The 21,096-nt window shown below is 54.3% G+C and overlaps 1 protein-coding gene across 17 annotated transcripts in view; it reads left to right on the top strand.

The window, feature by feature from the left end:
- The first annotated feature begins 1,174 nt into the window (after positions 1-1,174).
- Positions 1,175-21,096, top strand: part of Dnm1 (dynamin 1) — a 45,340-nt gene continuing 25,418 nt past the window's right edge. For 7 of the 17 annotated variants that reach the window (XR_009055983.1, XR_009055986.1, XR_009055982.1 and 4 more), the window contains exons 1-9: positions 1,176-1,462; positions 13,477-13,550; positions 14,029-14,178; positions 14,438-14,641; positions 16,314-16,412; positions 16,502-16,662; positions 18,224-18,366; positions 18,452-18,587; positions 18,677-18,744. Coding sequence is in view for 12 of the 17 variants with exons in the window: in XM_057754729.1 (XP_057610712.1) it covers positions 1,302-1,462; positions 13,477-13,550; positions 14,029-14,178; positions 14,438-14,641; positions 16,314-16,412; positions 16,502-16,662; positions 18,224-18,366; positions 18,452-18,587; positions 18,677-18,744 (1,196 nt within the window). In the remaining 5 variants the exon portion in view is untranslated. Of the gene's footprint in view, positions 1,463-13,476; positions 13,551-14,028; positions 14,179-14,437; positions 14,642-16,313; positions 16,413-16,501; positions 16,663-18,223; positions 18,367-18,451; positions 18,588-18,676; positions 18,745-19,622; positions 19,762-21,096 lie in introns of all 17 variants that reach the window. The other 10 variants (XM_057754728.1, XM_057754726.1, XM_057754730.1 and 7 more) reach the window with 3 other exon arrangements.

The raw sequence follows: 21,096 nt of genomic DNA, 5'->3' as shown, positions 1-21,096 counted from the left end.
TTGGCTTAGTTGCCTACAGCCCCTCCTTTTCCCACTCTACTGTAAGTCATGTGTAGGTAAGGGCCGTTCTTCTCACTGCTATGTCTCTGGGGACTAGCAAGTGCCTGACTCAGGAACCATGATTCAGTGGGTGAAAAATTAGTCTCCGCCTGTGGATGCGACGGGCTGACCCTTCCTTTCTTGGCTTCCTTTTGGGAAGTCCTACTTAGGTCCCTCTTGGTGCAAAAGGGGTAGCTGGGCACGGTGTCTCACGGCCTCTCTGGGGGAAAGGCACGGGCAGGCAAGCAGAGTTGTAAGAGCCCTTGGCTTGCATCTCACTACCTGGCAGTCTCCGCACGCTCTGGGCCTGGCTACCACCCTTGTCGAGCCCTAGAGTTTAAGACAAGAGCTTTCATCTCTCCCTGAAGGCCTTCCTCCTACCAGGGAACTTTCCCCTTATCTACCTGTGGCTCCTTCTTATCATTTAGGCCCTTTTTCAAAGGTCACTTCTTCAGAAAACCTTTGACTCCTGCCGGCTAACGTGGCGTTCCACTCCCTGTTGGGTTCTTCCACGTCTTCTAGCCCAGACGACTTCCGTTTTTCCCATTCCAGCCTCTGACTATTTGTGTCCTGTCTGTCCCACCACCTGTAAGATCTGAGCGTGGATAACACAGCTGTTTTGTTGTGTTATATCTGTGAGTTTAGGATGGGGCCTGGCTTATCATAGGTTCCGCGTAATTCGTTGAATTAATGATCCTTTCTTTCTCCTAGAAACAGAAACACTGAGGCCCCCAAATAGAAAGGAATATACTGAAGATTATTAATTAGTGTCAGAAGCTAGAATAGAAAGCATCCAAGGTTAAATGGACTAGAGCTTATTTTTGTAGCTGATCACAGTCTTGAGGTGCCAGATCTTCCTCTAAGGTCTCAGTTTCTCTACTGGAAATGAATCCTAGAATGAAGTAATCAAGGCCACCATATAATAACCAGCTTCTAGAGTTAGCACCTCTATCGTCGCCAGAAATAATATCTTCGGTGTAGCATCCATACCCGAGAAACACAGGTAAGTCACCCCGAAAGCCGCAGAAAGAGAAAACTACAACACCCATAACGCCCCGCGCGGCGTCTGCGCATGGTGACCAGCCCGCGAGACCCGTGCGCCATCTAGCGGCGGTCTGGAGAAGCGCTCCGCTCCGATTCCCGTGGGGCGGGGGACCCGCGGCGCACGCAGTCGGGATATTCTGCTGCAGCCGCGAAGCCGGGGGCCAGGAGCTGGAGCAGGAGCGGCAGCCGGGATCGCAACCCGCCGGCCCGCTGCAGTCATGGGCAACCGCGGGATGGAAGACCTCATCCCTCTGGTCAATCGGCTACAGGACGCCTTCTCCGCCATCGGCCAGAACGCGGACCTCGACCTGCCGCAGATCGCCGTGGTGGGCGGCCAGAGCGCCGGCAAGAGCTCGGTGCTGGAGAATTTCGTGGGCAGGTAGGAGCGGCGCGGACTCCCGCGCTCCGGTGCCCTGGGTCCCCGCCCCGGGCTCCTACGGGCTGGTAGCTGCTCCCGAGGACTGAGCGCCCCCGCCCCCCACGCGAGCCCTGGGGTCCGCAGCGACCCCACCAGACCTCGGACATCAGTGGAGTCCCCCTCTCACGCCCGCTCCTTCACCCCATCCTCCGCAGGGTGACCCCGGCAAAGGGCTGTCCTTGATCGCCAATACCCGCACCGAGGGGCCCCACATTACTCAGCGCCTCGCTGGGAGCGGACAGTACCCGGAGGGCAGTGTCCCCCTTCCCATCCTAGGTTCCATGGAGCCGGCTCTGCCCCCGTGGGAATTACTGGTCGTGACAGGGGACAGCCCCTTCTCTCAGTCCCTAGAAAAGGACATAGCCCCGTGGGCATCAGGGAACAGGCGCAGCCTCCCCCTTCGCACACGCACATGCACGCGCATTCACACACACACACACACACATATACACCTCTGCGGCTCCCGCCGCCATCCGTGCGCAGAGCGGCGGAGGGGGAGGCGCGGGCTGCGGGGCGAGGAAGGGAAGGGGGAGGGAGGGGAAGCGGCTTGTGAGCCGTTTTGGAGCAGCCGGCCCCTGGCTTCACCGCCCCCTGGGTGGGGGCGGCCTGTCAGTGTCCTCCTTCCCTGCCCTGGTAAAAGGGTTGTGATGGAGAGAGAAGGCGGCAGAGGGCAGAGATGACTAAGTCCGGGAGGCAGGATGGCGGGGAGGTGGAGGGTGGTGAGCCATTGCAGAGCCTAATCCTCCTCAGGCCTCTGATCCCACAAGGCGCTGGGAAAGCCAGGTGGCAGAGTGGGGGTGCAGCCTTAGAAACAAAGGGTCTTGAACTTAGGGGGACAGGCAGGGTCATGACCCCCCCCAGACTCCCTTTGAGCAAGGGAAGGCAGAGATGGCATTTCCGGTTCTTAGAAAGAGTAGATCATTCTATGAGCTCAGGAGCAGTGTGGGGAAGGGACTGCCAGAGAGAGGGAGGGGACAGGAGCATTGACCTTCACTCCTCACCCGCATGGCTCTCTCTCTCATCTTTCTAGAAAATTTTGCTTTCTTGCAATGACCTTCATCCCTAAGAAGATGATTGGCATGAGGGAGAGGGAAGCAGGGGCTCTTCCTTACAGAGGAACAGGAGCTCTGTGGGGTGACGTCTGGGTCTAAGTCAGGTTTTGCTAGAAAAGCTTGGATGAGTGAGTCACTTGCCTTTACCAAACATCTGTGTGATATGGGCAGACTGGACGACCCCTCACCTGCCCCCGGAAGCCCATCCCAAACCCACCCTGGAGGTAGGGGGAGGATCCGAGTAGCGCTATGTATTCGTGGGATGTGGACATAGCACAGTAGAAGTGGCCGTGTCTGTCTTGTCAGCAGAGAGGAGCAGCTGTCTCTGGATCATGTGACCCCAGAGCTGCAGATACAGGCAGGAAACCATATGGATGAGCCCCCCTTCCCAGGGGACCAGCAGTCAGGACTGTTAAGGGTGGGGGACTATGGAGCCCTTGGAGCCAGTGGGATGCAAGGATGGCCAGCACTTACTGTGCTATACCATGGCCCCATCTCTCACTCCCTGAGCATTTGCTGGACTGCTGTGAGCTCGACTGTGCTCTGGTCAGGGGTGCAGACTGGGGATCTCCACAGAGCTCCTCCCATGCCTTGAGATAGCTCCAGTGAAGCAAACACCGTATGGATGTCCACCCTATGGATGCCCACCCTATAGATGTCCACCCTATGGATGCCCACCCTATAGATGTCCACCCTATGGATGCCCACCCTATAGATGCCCACCCTATAGATGTCCACCCTATAGATGGACCAACTGGACTTAGACTTTACTCAAGGTCACTTATTCGGGAAGGATAATACCTACCAGACTCCATCTTGACCCTACACTGGCCATGGGACTCATTGGAATGTAGTCATCTGGTTTCCCTGTCTGTAGGATGGGGTCCCTAGAAACATACCTTGACCTCCTAAAAGGGTAAAAAGCCATTCACTAAGCCCATTAGAAGAGGGTCATTGAGACATCCTGAGAATCTTTTAGCCTGGGGACCTATCCATGGTGCCCTCTGGGAGTGTAGAAGGATGGCCCAGATCATGGCAGAGGCACAGCCTGCTGTTTACCTGCTGAGCTTCAGGGCAAGGCCTGAACTCTGCCCTTTGTACCCCAGTGCCCTTGGCCACGGCTCGGCTCTGGCAGGAGGATGGGAAGGAGTGTTCAGATGCAGGTGTCCGGCAGAGGAGGACTGCTCCCAGATCGGAAGAGCCAGTGGGAGGCAGTGTTGACCCCTAAAGCTAGTGAAGAGGCCAGGGCCGCAACATGAGCCGCAAAATCGAGGCCAGCCAGCCCTACAAGAACCCTCCTGGGTTCCCGACCTCTCTACCTAGCTCTGGGTCCCCAGACCCGTGAGCATGGAAACAGCTCTTTCTCCTGGGGCTTCCAGCGCACCAACCCCCATGGAGAGGAAGTGGAGAACTCCCTGGAGGAAGCAAGCTAATCCAGGCCAGCCAGGTTCCCAGGCACACAGAAGCACCCAGTGTCAGCTCTGCCATGGAGGCGACCCAGCAGCGGTCCAGGACCCTGCTAGGACTTGTTTGAGTCTGTGCTCTTTCTTTCACTTCCTGTTTCCAGATGGGGAGACTGAGGCCAGTTCATTCAGTCCTTAGCAGTCATTCTCGGAGGGTCCACGGTGGTCACATTAGAGCCGGAGAAACTGAGTAACTGAAGGATGTGGCCAGTGTCCCTGAGGAAGAAGAGCTGCTTCCCGCATGGAGGGGTCAGAAGGTCTTAGAGGGAGGTCGCACCCAGGAGAACCAAGCAGGGCCAAGCTGTGTGAGAGGCTGGGGGAAGATCCCTGGCCCGGCAACAGCAAATGCAAAAGGCCCGGTGCAGGAGAGGATCCATTTGAAACACAAACAGGCACCTTAGGGCTGGCATTTGCCCAGGCAGGAACGATGCCGCGATAGGCGTAGGCATGCTGCATCTGTGAGGCCTTAGGCCACTGTCAGGAGATTGGTTTATTTTCGTTATCTGTGGAGGACTTGAGATGATCCTGACAGATGTGTGCCAGGGAGGAGGCAAGAGGGAGGACTTGGAGGCTCCTACAGGGATGTCGAAGAATGTGGGCTCAGATCTGTCTGGGGCCAGGTCCCACTGGTTGATAGACAAGAGCAGGAGTGGGCGGGGCCGTCAGGAGAGTCTGGGAGGACCAACCTCAGGGGTGGCAGTGATAGGCTCAAGGCAACGAGGATTCAGTCTTAGTGCTTTGAGCCAGAGATGCTCCAGATGTCTCCTGAAGGTGTTGGGGAGCTGGAGAGAGGGCACACGGGAAATATAAATTTGGAAGCTGTCAGTGCAGACATGGGATTTAAACCCGTGAGAGAGATGAGATCGTGCAGGGGTAGCTGTGGAGGAGTGTTTGTGACCCCCATGACTGTCCAGTATTTCCTGAACAGATCCAATGTGGGGCCACCTCCACGTCCCCTCTCCCAGCATTCCTCCGGGGTAGCATGGCAGGTAAGCACTTACTTTGTGCCCCCAGTCCGAGGGTGGGGAGGACAGTGAGAAATGGTGACCACAACAGCCCCACGCATCTTGCTTATCCCTGGCCATCTACTATCTTCACATCTGTGAAATGGGGACGGGGACAGGAACATAACAGCATGACCCCCATGAGATTCGTGGAGGGCTGAGAGGACGCAGGTGCGGCAGGGATGTGTCTTCCCCATGCAGGTGGGACAGGGTGGTAAGTGAGCTCCTGTCCAGAGCCCACAGCAGGTGGCTGCTCCCCTCTCTGCCCTTCTCTGCGCTGGACTTCACTCTCCCACAGGAGACTGCCTACCCCTCAGCGTTCAGCTCAGTTTCCCCCCCAGCCAGTTTCCTAGTGAGCCTGTTTCTCAGAGTTGGAGACTGACATTGAAGAAAGAGAGGGGACATAACAGCCATCCGAGGCAAGGGGTCCCTGGCCTGGGGTGGGCAGAGAGAACAGACAAGGCCTGGGCTTACCCAGACTGAAACTAAATAGCCTGAAAAGTTGGAGGAAGACTAAGCCATTCTAGGTGTGGGGAGGACCTTCCTGAAAGGGACAGTCATCAAGTCCCCCGCCCCACCCCATGGTCTCCCCAGAGCACATCCCTGGCACACACAGAGCACTCTGAGCCACACTGGAGCTCACAGCTGGGGCTGGTCTCGGCTAGGGGACCCCTTCCCCCATCCTTGCCATCCCAGTGGCCCAGAGGAACTAAGGATGAAAGGTGACCCTGGCAGAAGGCATTCGATCCCGGCGCCTGGAGAGCAGAGTTTCCCGGGCTTGATTGGGGTCAGAAGGTGGGAACCCTGGCTGGTCGGGTAGTGAGCATCCAGGTAGGACATTGGTGCGGGAAGCCAGGTGCGGGCACGGTGCTGTCAGGCGTGGGCAGAAGCAGAACCAGGGCCCACGTGCCATGTGTCTGGGATTGCTATTATAAATCAGGGCGAGGCTGCGGAAGGCAGTACATTCTGCCCTTGGCAAACCTAGCCTGCATGGAGACAGGTGGCCTCTCTCTCAGGCTGCCCCATCCCTTTCCATCCCATCTTGCACCACAAAGCCCCCCACCCACCCTGGGCAACTGTCACACGTAAACACCCTAACTGTCATATTATCTATGGCTCCAAAAGGGACTGCTCTCTTGGCAATCCCTGAAAATGAGGGCTATTTCCGCAGGACCCTGGAGACCTTTCTCCATAGGCACAATGACGCCTAGGGTCGGAGCTCCTGTTTCCCACACCTAAGGACAGCACTGTTTATTGTCCTTGTGAAATCAATGACCAGTGGCAGGAGAAGTGGACTGTCATCCCAGGCTTTCAGAATAGCTCAGAGAAGGTGGAGATCTTGCCTGAAGTCACACAGCAATTGGATGAAAGACAGAGAGGAACCGACAGGTCTCCTGCTTCTAGGCCAGACATTCCCATGTGCCTGCCCACACTTCACACCCTGGCCGTTTGCACAGCCCTGTCTCTGTCCTCCCTCTGGGTATCTCTGTGATTCTTACGCCTTCTCAGACAGAAGTCTGAGGACCAGGAAGGTTTATAGAAGAGCATTCGAGGGACTTGGAGTTCCTACAGGCAACAAGGAATGGCCAGTTAGGCTTAGAAGGTGCTTAAGGCAGATCCCTAGTAGTAGATGCCCAGTACCCTGGACAGAGGCCCCAGGACCAACCTCTGCAGTCAACACATCCAGAGTTCATCCCCAACCCCCACAAAGCCAGACATCAGAGCAGTGACCTCTTGTTACACTGAGTCCGCTCTTGGCCACCAGCAGGGAGCTCTATAACGCTTCCCTCCTCCTGACCCCCTCTAGCTGAAGCATTCTTTGGACCCTGTCCCCTCAAAACTGAGCCCCAGACCCCAGCTGAGCCCTGGTGGCCTCATCACCTTCAGCCAGTCCCCATGGTCCCCTGCCTAGCTGGCAACTCCTGGAGGATGGTTGAGGTCTCTAACATGGCTCTGCTCTTCTGCCCCCGTCTCCCTCACTGGCTCCGACCTCCAGATCTCACCAGCCAGCCCCCTCTCTGGATTCCTTCCCTGCTGCCCTAGCTCCTGTGCTGGCCCTGTTCCTTGTGTGGGGTGGGACTCTGATTCCCTTCAAAGCAGTGAAGAAAGAAGGTGAACGCTCCTGGCAGACAACAGTTACAGCATTTATCTAGAGACTGGCTATTCTATCACCTGGGCTCCCGTGCACCTGGTCTTAGCAGAGCCAGGAGGCCAGCGCCCAGAACAGGGGAGGGAAGCCTCCCTGGGTTTCTTCTGCAGGGTATATAGCCAGACGAGGGCCAGCTTTTGAGCGCCTCCAGTGGGCACCCTGGGTTAGGTCTTCCACAGCCAGGCTCTGAGGGCATCATCTCAAGAGCCAGGGACAGAGCTACACTGAGTCCCATTTCGTCGATAGGGAAACTGAGGCTCTGAGTAGGACACACTTCCGGGGGGGGGGTGTGAAGTTGGAGCTTTCTCCCCACGCTGCTGTGACAGGAAATACCAACTCAGAGGTATCCGTACCAGGTGTCTTGTAGGAGCCTGAGTGGTAGTCCAGCTGAGGGTCATGTGACTTCTACCCTCTGAGCCTCAATTTCCCTTCCCCCATGAGATAGGGAAACTGATCACAGCCACCTCAGTCAGCCGCAAGAGCACCTGGTCCAGATGACGGAGCCCTAAACAGCCTTCTGGCTGTGTGATGTGTGCACTATAAACCCCTCCCGTTTTAAGTGCACAATTTAGTGATTTTTAGTGTATTTACAGAGTTCTGCAGCCATCATCATAAACTAATTTTAGAACATTCCTATCACCCCAGAATGAAATCTCAGAACGCTGCAGATTTCCAAGGCTCCAGCAGAGTCTGGCCAACATCCGCAGCTTACAGTGGCTGTCCCCACTGGGACAACAGCCGCTGGTGCTAGCAATGCTTACAGTGGCTGTCCCCAGGGGCTGTAAAATACATTGTAAAATAGTTTGTATATCTCTTGAAGTTTTCAAATGGAAACTTCTTTCTTTCTTTCTTTCTTTCTTCCTTCCTTCCTTCCTTCCTTCCTTCCTTCCTTCCTTCCTTTCTTTCTTTCTTTCTTTCTTTCTTTCTTTCTTTCTGATAGGGACAGGACTCTTTGCACAGCCCTGGTTATCCTGGAATTCATGATGTAGACCAGGCTGACCTTAAATACACAGAGATTCACCTGCCTCTGCCTCCCAGAGTGTTGGGATTGAAGGCGTGTGTCACCATGCCTTCCTAAAATCTAATTATGTTTTATTCATGTGCATTCATGTTTTGCCTGCATGAGGGTGTCGGGTACCCTGGAACTGGAGTTACAGGTCCTCTGGAAAACCAGCCAGTGCACTTAGCCACTGAGCCATTTCTCCAGTCCAAAATTTTATTTTTTTAAATTAGGTGGAAAAAAAAGGAAACTATTTCCATTTTGAAAACATAACTTCCATTGGGGCGGTGGTGGCGCACACCTTTAATCCCAGCACTCGGGAGGCAGAGGCAGGCGGATCTCTGAGTTCGAGGCCAGCCTGGTCTACAAAGTGAGTTCCAGGACAGCCAGAGCAACACAAAGAGAAATCCTGTCTTGAAAAGCCAGGACAACAACCACAAAAACATTGCATCCTAGTGTTAAAAATCAACGTAAGAGGGAAGGAATGGAAGGAGGGAGGGAGGGAGGAAAAAGAGAGGGAGAGAGGAAAGGAAGAAGCATGGATGGAAAGACAAAGGGAAGGAACGGAGAGGAGCTGGGAAGGACGGACATTGCTCTGTGGGGCACCACCCCATCACCAACTTGCACCATGACCTTCTTTTGGGGATTCCGTGTCCCCTGTTGTCCAGTGAGCTGTAAGTGGGAACTGGGAAAACTCCTTGTCCAACCTCAGTTTTCTCAACAGGGCATCTGAGTGTCCACCCTTTGGCCACTAATCCCGGGCACTGGGGTATGGATGGAGGCAGGTCCCACCCAGTCCCTGCTGGGGGACCATTACCACATGACGGGAGTCCACAGTTAGACCGCCCCAAATGTCCAAACATCAGTTCGATGTTTACACACTGCAGGGTGTGGGCTGCCTCAGGTCTCCCGGGCGCCCTGGGAACAGAGAAGGACTTGTTGCTGTGGCAGCCTCACCTACAGCCTCACCTACTCCCAGTGTCCATCACTCCGGGTCAGTGCTTCAGAGGCCACCTCGGAGAATGACCAGCCCTGCCTGCCACTCTCGGGAGCTGCATTTGTCCTTGAAACCCCTCTTGCCCTCCCAAGCCACCAACTGGAAACCCACCTCCCACCTCTCCCCAGCTGATCATTCATGAACCATACGAGCTGTGCTTGTCCATTCCTTAACTGCAGTAAACCCCAGGACCACCCATTGCACCGGTGGGGAGACAAACACAAGAGGAATGGTCACTTGTCTACAGCTCCCAAGTGGGCACTCACAGTGCCAAACCTGCCTGCTCTCGGAGCCCAAGAAACAGGACAGAGCGGTCACCTGTCAGACCAGACATGCTACTTCTTGTCACCATTTGCACCCAAGCACTCTAACGCCAAGCCTCGGATTCTGGAGCAGGAGTAGGGGAGTCACTTTGGCTCATTGGTGTGGTGTTTCGAGACTCCCCGGGGAGGAGATGACACTGCCAATTTAGTTAGGAAGTAGGTGGTGCTGGAGGTCTTGAGAGGCGTCTGTTTCGTCCCTTCTGTGCTTCAGGTTTGAAGGTGTCTCTGCAGATGGCAAGGCAAGGGCTCCCCGTGAAATCACCATCTGCTCGAAATGAGTGGGAGAGCTGGCAGGCCACCAGATGCCCTCCCATGCTGGGCTCCACACTGGCCTCTGGGGCTACGGGGCCGTACGCTTTCCTGAAACACCTGCTCTGCTGTCCCTAGGCCTAAGCAAGGTGGAAGGGTGGCTCTGACGGGGAGGTCAAGTCAAAGATGCTGACCCTGACCCTTTGCAGAGAGCTGTAGAGACAGTGTTTCCAGCAGCGGAAAGAGCTGTTCCTTCTAGTGTGGCTGGAGCACCTACTATGTATCAGAATTTGTGTCTGAACATGGGGACCCACTGGTCCTGTTTGCTGTCTGTGAGGCATCCGGGTGCTCTTCTCTTTCAGCCTCTCTCCATTACTGTGGATCCTCAAACATCCTTGCCCTCTCTGGGCTTCGGTCCCAGCTTCAGGACAGTGACTGGTGACTGGAGTGTTCTCTCTTCCCATTTTCATCTTATCTTTTGTGGTGTCATGGTCAGGATCAGTACCCAGAGGAGGTGAGGCAGAATTCTTTTTTTTTTTTCTGGTTTTTCGAGACAGGGTTTCTCTGTGGTTTTGGAGCCTGTCCTGGAACTAGCTCTTGTAGACCAGGCTGGCCTCGAACTCACAGAGATCCGCCTGCCTCTGCCTCCCAAGTGCTGGGATTAAAGGCGTGCGCCACCACCGCCCGGCTGAGGCAGAATTCTTGCTGGAATTTGGGGGTCCTCCTAGAGGAGGCTAAAAATGAAGGACCCTTCTTGTAGCCCCCTGTGGTCTCCACGTCCTGGGCATGGACTCGGTTTTTCTGCCTGAGAGGCCCCACAAACACTCTAGCAACACTGTGACATTCCGCCACAGCTGAGCACGTTACAGATTTGGAGTGAAGGGGTGAGTCCAAAGGGAAGGCAGGGGTGGGATTTGAACGCAGGGCTTCTGCCTGGCATTGTCTCTTAACCACTAAAATAGCAGGCCGTAGTGAAATAACATGACAGTCACTCAGGGTCTGGCTGATTAGCGGGAGATCTGTAGAGATCTGAATCCAACACATCGAAGAACCGGCATTATATATACACACACTATTTTTCTTTTTTCTTTTCCTTTAGGTTTTTTGAGACAAGGTTTCTCTGTAGCTTTGGAGCCAGTCCTGGAAACTAGCTCTTGTAGACCAGGCTGGCCTCGAACTCACAGAGATCTGCCTGCCTCTGCTTCTCGAGTGCTGGGATTAAAGGTGTGCACCACCACCGCCCGGGTCACACAGTATTTTTCGAGGCAGGGTTTCTCTGTGTAGTCCAGGCTGGCCTCAAAATCAGAGACCCACCTGCCTCTGCCTCCCACATGCTGGGATTAAAGGTGTGTGCCACCACTGCCTGTGGACTCTGACACAGACTGAGTGGGCTTCACATAGGGAGCCTGGCCCTCTGAGAGCTTGGTCCTGACCTCTGTGGCTTATAGGTTTCCGCTCTGAGGTGGCAGTGACTTGGGTCAGACTAAGCAGCCATCAGGAGGGCCTTGGGATTCCCGGTCTTCAAGGACCTCCAGAGCCTTCCACCCTCAGGCCTTTAGGGCTGTGTGGGCGCATCCACTCACAGAGAGGCCTCTCAGGAATAACTCCAGGGAAGGTCCACATCTCTGCGTGGGAAGGGCTCTCTGTGGTGAGTCCTACCCTTTCCAACCCTCCTGCAGTTTCCACAGCAACTGTTGTTGCCATGGTTTTTCTTGGCAAGCAACTGGTGAGGAAGAGGGTGGACTGGAGGCCCCTACACCCACCAAAGCCACTGCAAAACCAAATGTGCAACCTCCGCAATCCTGGGGACCCCCCATACAGATGGGTGACCTCCCCCGAGGCGTCACCGAGTGAAGGCTGGCCATGAGGCGGCAAGTGCCCTAGGCACTGTTCTCCCTGGCCTGCCTGGCCATCTCTGTCCGACCACAGGCAAGATACACAATCTGTTTACTTGCCTCCACCGTGCTGTGAGCAGTTGGGGTGGGGAGCTGGGTGACTCATCTCTCATCCTCACGGCCCAGCACAGGGCCTGGTACAAATCAGAGTTGATTCAATTATATAAAAAGCTAAGTCTGGCTCCTTGGGCTTAGGGGATGGCACAGAGGGATGCGGATGTTTCCAGCCTCTGGGGTCCAACAGACACTTGGGTTTGAAGGCGAATCCTGGGGCTGGCGTGTACAGCCCAATAATAGAGTCCTTGCTCAGCACATTTGCGGATCTGGTTTTGAAGTCTGGCATTGAAAAACAAACAACAATAAAACCCAAACCACAACAAAACCCAAATGAATATAACAAAACTCACACGAAATACAGTTCTGCTGTGTGACCGAGTGAGTCACATCCCCTCTCTGAGCCTCAGTTGCTTTATATATAAAATGAGACTCTCTGGGGGAGTCTTGTTCGGTGACTTGGGGATTCTCTTAGAATGCATTGAGCACCTCAGGAGTACTGAGCCTTGGGCTGGGCCCAGTGTACAGTGGAGGACAGGAAGTACCAGCCCTGTCCTCTTGCAGATTAGCATGGCGAGAAGGAAACACATTTGTCTGGTACCCGGAAAGTTTCCCCTTCCTTCCCCAGACCACTGACCCCCAGTAACCTCGCTTTTTCTAGAAGTGGTAGAGGAGAGGGCCCCAAGAGGGGGGCTTGAACCTGCGGCCTCTAGGCCTGTCTGTTCTTCCTGACCCTTTCCTCCTGAGCCTGGGGTGCAGGAAACATGAGCCTGAGTTGGGTCTGGGCTGAGACTGAGTATCTGGTCCTCTCTTGGGCTCCTGGTCTCTTCTGGGAATGAACGGCTGGATGGGTACGCCCCCCACCCCAGGCCCTGGTCTGCTTTCCATTTCCTGGGTTCTTGGGGGGTTCCATTGCTACTAGTTCTGACACCCTGGTTCCTGGGAAGAGCTCCACCCTCCAGCCAGCCCGTGGAAGAGTCATGGGTGGCAGAAGCAAGAATGGCTGACAGACAGAGTCAGCCAAAAGGACAGCTCAAGTTGGCCCCAGCAGGAGCAGAAGTTGGGTATAGACTGTCAGGTCTTGGGATACCGATGGCACTTTGGGGCCCCTCTGTGTGGTCCTTCAAAGAGGCTGAGTCCATGGGGCCTGGAGACCAAGAGCTCTCCTGGAGCTGAGCCCACAGTCCTCTCTGCTATATCCTGCAACTGGACCGTCTTTAGCGTGGGGGCAGTGGCTGTGTCCTCCTCTCAGGGCACTTTCTGGCGCTCATGCGCTCCACCCACAAAGCAGCTGGCATGCAATAGGCGCCCGAGAAGCCTGAGTTCTGTTCCCTGCCTCCTCCAGGCTGCGCCTGCCTTGTCTTCAGCTCTAGACAGATGGGGCCTGGGGAAGAGGAACCAAGCCTGTCTGTCCCAGGGGACAGGGAGGAGGGTGGTTCTGCTCTGATTTCGCTGAGATCCAATTGGTCACTGGGCTACCCTGTGCTTCATTTTTTTTTTCCTGAGCAGAATAACAAAGGCTAAAATGGTGGCTGTGACTTCCTATTGACTCAGAGTCAACATGGTATATATTTGAGGGGCATCTGGGGAGTTGCTGACCTAGCCTCATGGCAACCTGAAGCAATGACTTGGGGGAGCCCACTCCCTTAGTGACTTAATGCTGTGGTGAGATGCTGTGGGCCAGCCCTGTGAGGGGATCTGTGTCTCCTAACAGCAGGGCAGGTGCTCTCTGAGGAAAAGGTAGCTGCCCTCAGATCTTGACCCTCTTCTAACCCCCAACTCATTGCAGGGACTTCTTGCCCCGAGGGTCTGGCATCGTCACACGACGTCCCCTGGTTCTGCAGCTGGTTAATTCTACCACAGGTGGGTGTCCTCCGTCAGCAGCCAGGCGCGGCCCCTCCCTAAGGTGAAGTTCAGCCTAGCTACCGAAGCTGTGTGTGGAGTTACTTTAGATCCGGCCACCCTTCCCTCCTTAGGCCTTGATCCCAATCTAGACAGTGGGTATAAAACTGTAAAACGGGGGGTGGGAGAGATGGCTCAGTGGTTAAGAGTACTGGCTGCCCTTCCAGAGGACCCAGGTTCAATTCCCAGCACCCACATGGCAGCTCAAAACTGTAACTACAGTTTCACGGGACCCAAAACCCTCACGCAGACATGAATGTGGACAAAATACCAATGCACATAAAATAAAATTTTAAACACACACACACACACGCTGTAAAATGAAGACTAGGACCGCTGCGTTTTGAGGTCAAGGGTAGATTAAGGTAGAAAGACACCACCCAGGTGGGCTTCCCAGGTCTGATGCATCTTCCCCTTTTCCTGCCGGTTTCTGGAGCAGAATATGCCGAGTTCCTGCACTGCAAGGGGAAGAAATTCACCGACTTCGAGGAGGTGCGCCTGGAGATCGAGGCTGAGACTGACCGGGTCACCGGCACCAACAAAGGCATTTCGCCGGTGCCCATCAACCTGCGGGTCTACTCGCCCCACGGTGAGACCTGGCCCCGCCTCCTCCTTCTGCCTTCTTTGCCTAGCCACGCCCCCTAGATCAATTCCGTGGGCCCCACAGTTCTCATACTTGTTGCCCGGGGAACTTCTGAGTCCATTTACCTCAAACCCCACCTGACTAACCCCTCCCACTCTGGCCGTGCCCACCACTAGATGCTCTTGAAGCCGGACCCTGTTATTTAACTCCGCCCACCTGACCACGCCCCCACCGTGGGCCTGCCCCTTTTTGCCTCTCTGTCCAGTGCTGAACCTGACTCTAGTGGACCTGCCTGGAATGACCAAGGTTCCGGTGGGGGACCAACCTCCCGACATCGAGTTTCAGATCCGGGACATGCTTATGCAGTTCGTCACTAAGGAGAACTGCCTTATCCTGGCTGTGTCCCCGGCCAATTCGGACCTGGCCAACTCGGATGCCCTCAAGATCGCCAAGGAGGTGGATCCCCAGGGTAGGTTCCTAACTGGCGGCTGATACACAATGCGAGCTGATGGCTCGGCAGTAGTCTAGTCTGGGTTTAGAAGTTATCTTTGAAGGGTGTAAGTAGAATAGTGTTGGGATCATCTAACCTTTAGACTCATTTCAGCCGGCTGTAGTAGAGGCTCCCCTCCCGCAGAAGACCCAGGAATTGAGGCCAGCGCTAGCAATATGACCAGTTTGAAGGCAGCCTAGGTTACATGAGATGCAGTCTCAAAAAGCTAAAAGCTATATTAAAAAAAAAAAAAAAAAAAAAAAAAAAAGAGCCTTCAGGGTGGCTCACTGGAAAAGGTGCTTGCTGCCAACGATGACCTGAGTTTGATCCCGGAAATCCTTGAGGAGGAAGGGAACAACTGACCCCTGCAAGTTTTTGCCTGACATCCACATGTTTGTGGTGGCATGGGTGCACCCACGTACATAAAGACATAAATAAGTAAAAGCCTGGTCTACAGAGCGAGTTCCAGGACAGCCAGGTCTGCACAGAGAAATCCTGTCTGGAAAAAAAACCCAAAATAATAATAAATAAAAAATAAAGCATAATTTTGGCACTCAGTGTGGCAGTGCACACTCAGGATCCCATCCCAGATGGAGGCAAAAAGATCGTGAGTATGAGGCCAGGCCAGACTATGTAGATCAATTTTTTTGTTTTTTTGTTTGTTTTTGAGACAGGGTTTCTTTGTGTAGCTGTGGCTGTCCTGTAGATCATGCTGGCCTTGAATTCACAGAGATCCCCTGCCTCTACCACCCAAATGCTGGGATTAAAGACATGTGCCACCACCAGCAGCTACATCAAATAAAACATAAGTAAAAGATTATTTTATTAGTATTTTTGCTGGCAGTGCCCACAGAGGCCAGAAGAGGGCATCAGATCCCCTGGAACAGATAGTTGTGAACTGCCATGCGGGCGCTTAGAACTGAATTGGGGACCTCTGAAAGAGCAGCCAGAGATCTTAACCACTGAGCCACCTTTCCAGCCCCTACAGATGTAAAGTTTGAAGCCAGTTTGAGTTTCATAGCCAGATCCTCTCTAAAAGAAATGGCATGGGTGGAGCTGGAGAGATGGCTCAGCGGTTGGGAGCGCTGACTGCTCTTCCAGAGGACCCAGGTTCAATTCCCAGGAACCACATGGCAGCTCACAACTGTCTATAATTTCAGTTCCGGGGATCCAACACCCTCACACAGACATGCATTCAGATGAGACACCAATGCACATAAAATAAAATTTTAAAAATGGCATCAACCTGGAGCTAGAGAGATGGCTCAGTGGGTAAGAGCATTGGTTGCTCTTCCAGAGGACCAAGGTTAAATTCCCCTCACCCACATGATTGTTCACAACCATCTGTAATTCCAATTCCAAAGAATATGACCTCCTCTTCTGGCCTCTGCAGGTACCAGGTGCACATGTGGTACGGACATATGTGTAGGCAAAACTCACAAACACATAAAATGAAACTAAAAATAATTTCTTAAAAGAGAAATAGTATCAGCAGAAAAATCATTTTGTCCCCTTTGGATCATGACAGAGGGGTGGCTGAGTGGGCAAGGGAGTGGCAGAGGGTGAGATCATAGTGTGGACGTTTGGGAATGCACGGGATCTGGAGCGGGGGCAGGAGCAGGCATGCAGCCCTCCTGTGGTCACTGTCCAGGTCAGCGCACCATTGGGGTCATCACCAAGCTGGACCTGATGGATGAGGGCACCGATGCTCGGGATGTGCTGGAGAACAAGCTGCTCCCTCTGCGCAGAGGTAGGAGACACCGCCCGCCTTCCCTCCTTGACCTTCCCAGAAGGCTGCCTGCCCCTGACCTTCATTCTGTCCCACGCTCTGTCCCACAGGCTACATCGGAGTGGTGAACCGCAGCCAAAAGGACATAGACGGCAAGAAGGACATCACAGCCGCCTTGGCTGCTGAGCGCAAATTCTTTCTTTCTCACCCATCCTACCGCCACCTGGCTGACCGCATGGGCACGCCCTACCTGCAGAAGGTCCTCAACCAGGTAGGGGGCAGACTTGGCCAGGGACGCAAGTGTATCTTTCCGTGTGTGTGTGTGTGTGTGTGTGTGTGTGTGTGTGTGTGTGTGTAAGTTTTATTTATTTTATATGTGTGGGTGTTTTGTCTGTGTACCAAGTGCTTGTCTGGTGCCTGGGGAAGTCAGAAGAGGGCATCAGATCCCCTGGAACTGGAGTCACAGATGTGACCTGTCATGTGGATGCTAGGGACCACACCTGGGTCCTCTAGAAGAGCAGTCGATGCTCTTGACTGCTGAGCTGTCTCACCAGCCTGGTCTTCTCAGGGTGACCAATGGAGATAGCATTCACCAATGCAAAGTAAACTGTGACCCAGAGAAAGAAGCCACTTGTCTCAGTCCCACAGGGCGTTAGTAGCAAGAATTCTGCAGACTTTTCCTGTCTTGGACCTGAAAGGGGAGCTCTGGGACTCCCGGTATATATAGAAGACCAGGATTTTGTGTGGATGGTCGCATAGACTAATAAAGACTGGAACGTATTCAGTTGGACATCTTGGTGCTCTTGGCATGACCAAAGAAGTTGAAGAGATGGCTCAGGGGTTAAGAGCACTGGCTTCTCTTCCAGAGGTTCAGAGTTCAGTTAGCAGCAACCACATGGTGGCTCACAGCCATCTGATGCCCTCTTCTGGCCTGCAGGTGTACATGCAGAGAATGATACATAAAATGTAAATAAATAATTTCTTTTAAAAGGATCAATTAAAAAAAAAAAAAGAGGCTGACCCAGAAACCACGAACATTCCAGAAGCTTCCCCTTCTGGAGTGTGCAAGGGCTGTTGAGACTACCATAGATTTGGCTCCGAGTCTCGGCTGTGCCCGTTACTCACCCACTCCTCACCCACTGGGATAGTCAAACTCCTTGATGTTCCACCGCTATCTCTAAAAAGAGGATGGTGGTGACCAGACCCGGCCCCATAGTGTCACCATGATGGCTCAGGGAGGCAGGGTATAGGGGAACCTAGCAGACTTGAGTGCCCGAACTTGAGAATTACCGTTGGGTAACAGGAACCCAGAGTATGCACGGGTTCTTGCCTAAATGCATTTGGGGTCTGGAATCTAAAAACATTCAGTTACTCAAAGTTAGGTAACTTCAAGTATATCCGTGCAGATTTCTGGCTTCTGTTAGAAACTGAGCCACGGCATGTTAATTCCGACGGCTCGTCTCTGTGAGCACCTGTAAAGCTCCAGGCCTACCCTCTGCAGCACCGGTCCTCAACCTGTGGGTTGTGACCCCCCTCATGGCGGTCACATATCAGACATCCTGTATATCAAATATTTACATTCTGTTTCACAACAATGGCAAAATTATAGTTATGAAGTAGCAACGAAAATGATTTTATGGTTGGGGTCACCACAACATGAGGAACTGTATTTAAGGGTCACAGCCGAGAACCACCGCTCCACAGCTCCCGACCTGGTCTTCCACAGAGACGTCCACAGAGCCTCCTAGCGTCACTTCCCCTGCCTGGGCCTGTAAGCATCTAGGGCTGTGACCTTGGTTTTAACCTTTTCTTTACCCACCCACCACACCCAGCAACTGACCAACCACATCCGGGACACACTGCCGGGGCTTCGGAACAAACTGCAGAGCCAGCTGCTGTCCATTGAGAAGGAGGTGGACGAGTACAAGAACTTCCGACCGGACGACCCAGCGCGCAAGACCAAGGCCTTGCTGCAGTAAGTCCCCAGACTCCAGGGCTGAACCGCTCCAGCCCCTCCCACCTGCCAGGGCCTCCTCAGGCCACGCCCCTCTCCCACACAGGATGGTCCAGCAGTTTGCAGTTGACTTCGAGAAGCGCATCGAAGGTTCTGGAGACCAGATCGACACTTACGAACTGTCCGGTGGAGCCCGCATTAACCGGATCTTCCACGAACGCTTTCCTTTTGAGCTGGTTAAGGTAGGGCACTGTGGTCCCAAGCAGGAGGGTGGGCCCGTCTCCACCTCCTGTGGCAGGGCTGGCCCTGACCAGTCTTCCGTCCACCGCAGATGGAGTTTGATGAGAAGGAACTCCGAAGAGAGATCAGCTATGCCATCAAGAACATTCATGGCATCAGGCATGTACTGGGACCAGGGTGGGGTCTGCACCCTGTTAGGCAGGGGCACTGGGCTTGAAGGAGCCTCCCTCAGGTCTTCAATCCCTTAACCCCAACTTTCTGGCTCCCAGATCAACAGGTTCCAGCTAAAAGAGGTGTCTGGGAGGCCTGGGCTACCTGCAGCCTACAGCCCACTGGCCTCCTTGGCTGTCTGTCCCTGGGAGTATGGCCTGGAGGTCACTGGATAGGGCTTGGGGTATAGCACCCAGATAGCGTTCTAAATCCTTTCAAGTGGGTAGTTTTCACCATGCCAGATGTTCCCAGTCTCCCATTAGCCCAGGTTCACTCATTCTACCTACTTCCCTCCTTAGACTGGCCCTTAGGTACTCTCAGGGACCCAGATCCTGAACGGTGCCATGCCCATGGGACCCCTCTAGGAAGGAGACAGAAGTGGCCTGTGCCCCTGTACGCCTCGGGCTGTGTCTCGGCATGGCATCTATCTTTCCATAGCTGCATTTGACCAAAGCAGGAGACTTCATCTCCTAGTCCTAATAAGAAGAGCTCAGTTCTCAGAATGGCTCTTAAGGGGCCTCAGTTTGGTCATTTCCAAACAGTCTGGGGCTGTAGAACCTTTCACAGAAACACTTAAGATGAAGCCAAATGGCTGCAGAAGAGACTCAGACAGAGCTGTCTGGCCCAAGGACCACTCTGAGATGGAAAACCTCTCGTTAGAACTCCCCTCCAACCCACTGACTAGATGGAGACACTGAGGCTCAGAGGGGGTAGTGGGCAGACTCCTCCCACAGGCACAGCTAGGGGCTGGAGAGGGACCCTGGCCTGGCACTCCTGGCCAGTGCCAGCCTGTGACACTGTGCCCTTCTCCTGCTCCGGGCGTTCAGAACGGGGCTGTTTACCCCAGACATGGCCTTTGAAACCATTGTGAAAAAGCAGGTGAAGAAGATTCGAGAACCGTGTCTCAAGTGTGTGGACATGGTTATCTCAGAACTAATCAGCACGGTTAGACAGTGCACCAAGAAGGTAACAGGGCAGCCCCCGTCAGCCCCCTGTCAGCCCTGCCTCTGTCCCTCCCCGCACTGCTCAGCCAGGCTCTCCTTCCCCAATCTCCACCGCCTCCTCGGTAGCATGCACAGGCCTCAACGGGGTGGGGAACCTGGACAGGGGAGCTCTCTGAGGGAACCTCGCCCGCACCCTGATCCCCAGACCTGGGGAATCAAAGAGTTGGACACTAAGAACTCTCCCCTGGCCCGGAAAGCATGGTGTTTGAGGAAACCCTGGGCCTCTGCCTTGCCCATAGAAGTGGGGTAACCTTCCAAAGCTCTCAGAGGGTGTTGGGGAAGCCTCAGCCTGGGGATATGTGGGGGACAGCTTCTTTCGGGGTGCTTTGCGGGAACCTGGGCAGCCAGAGTAGTGCAGAGGGTCAGGCCTGGCAGGTACCACATCTCGTTACTATCCTTCATCCCCTCCATCCTTCCACTCTCCTTTGGGGACTGCCATTAAGGACTTCATCCCCTTCCTTCCACATTCAACTTTCCAGGGACAGAGCTGTCTCCTGCCAGGCAGCCAGCCTCACAGAACTGCCCAGGAAGGCAAGGCTTGGAGGATGGTGCTCTTTCCTCACAGCAGGGAAACTGAGGCTCAGGACATGGAGTACCTTACCCGGGGCCTCATCCGCTAAGAAGCTGCTACTGGGAGCGGAGGCTGCAGACTCTAAGTCCAGCGCTCATCAATCCCACCCCTGCTCCTCCACTGCTGCCTTGGCCTCTCTCCACCACCACCCTCCTCTCACTGTCTTTCCTCTTCTCTCACTTTCTGTCTTTCAAGAGTCCCCACACGCCTGTTAGGAGTGAGTGAGAGGGATGCCCCTTGAGGAAGGAGGAGCAGGGGTAGGCAGGGAGGGTCAGGCTGCTGCACCAAAGCCTGGGCAGTGACACACAGCACAGCCTAGCAGAGGTAGCCAATGGGGCTGGGCTTTGGAGTTAGGCTGAAGCAATCCAGGGATACCCCAAAGCTTAGATTCGAACAGGATGAGTAGCTCGGTCCTGGTCCAGGTCAGGTCCTTAGGAGGACACAAAAGTGTAGACTAAATTGGTCCCGGAGAAGAGTAGGCAGGCAGGCTTGGTGCTTTTGAGGAGTATGCTTTTCTAGGGGGCATCCCTGGGGAAAGGATCTGAACTGCAGAAGGCGCTCTCAGAACAGGGGTTTGGTCCCTGACACCTCTGGCCATGACCCCAGAGCCCTGAGGGAGGGGATGCTTGGCAGCACCTGGCAGGTGCAACCCCGGGAGAGGTGGGGGGCTGGGTCCCACGCTCATGTTGTCTTCTGTTCTCTCTCTTTCTCTTTGTTGGTGTCTCT

The sequence above is a fragment of the Chionomys nivalis genome, chromosome 22 (assembly GCF_950005125.1).
Source record: "Chionomys nivalis chromosome 22, mChiNiv1.1, whole genome shotgun sequence".
In the NCBI taxonomy this organism is placed as follows: domain Eukaryota; kingdom Metazoa; phylum Chordata; class Mammalia; order Rodentia; family Cricetidae; genus Chionomys; species Chionomys nivalis.
This window is presented reverse-complemented; position numbering and strand designations above follow the sequence as displayed.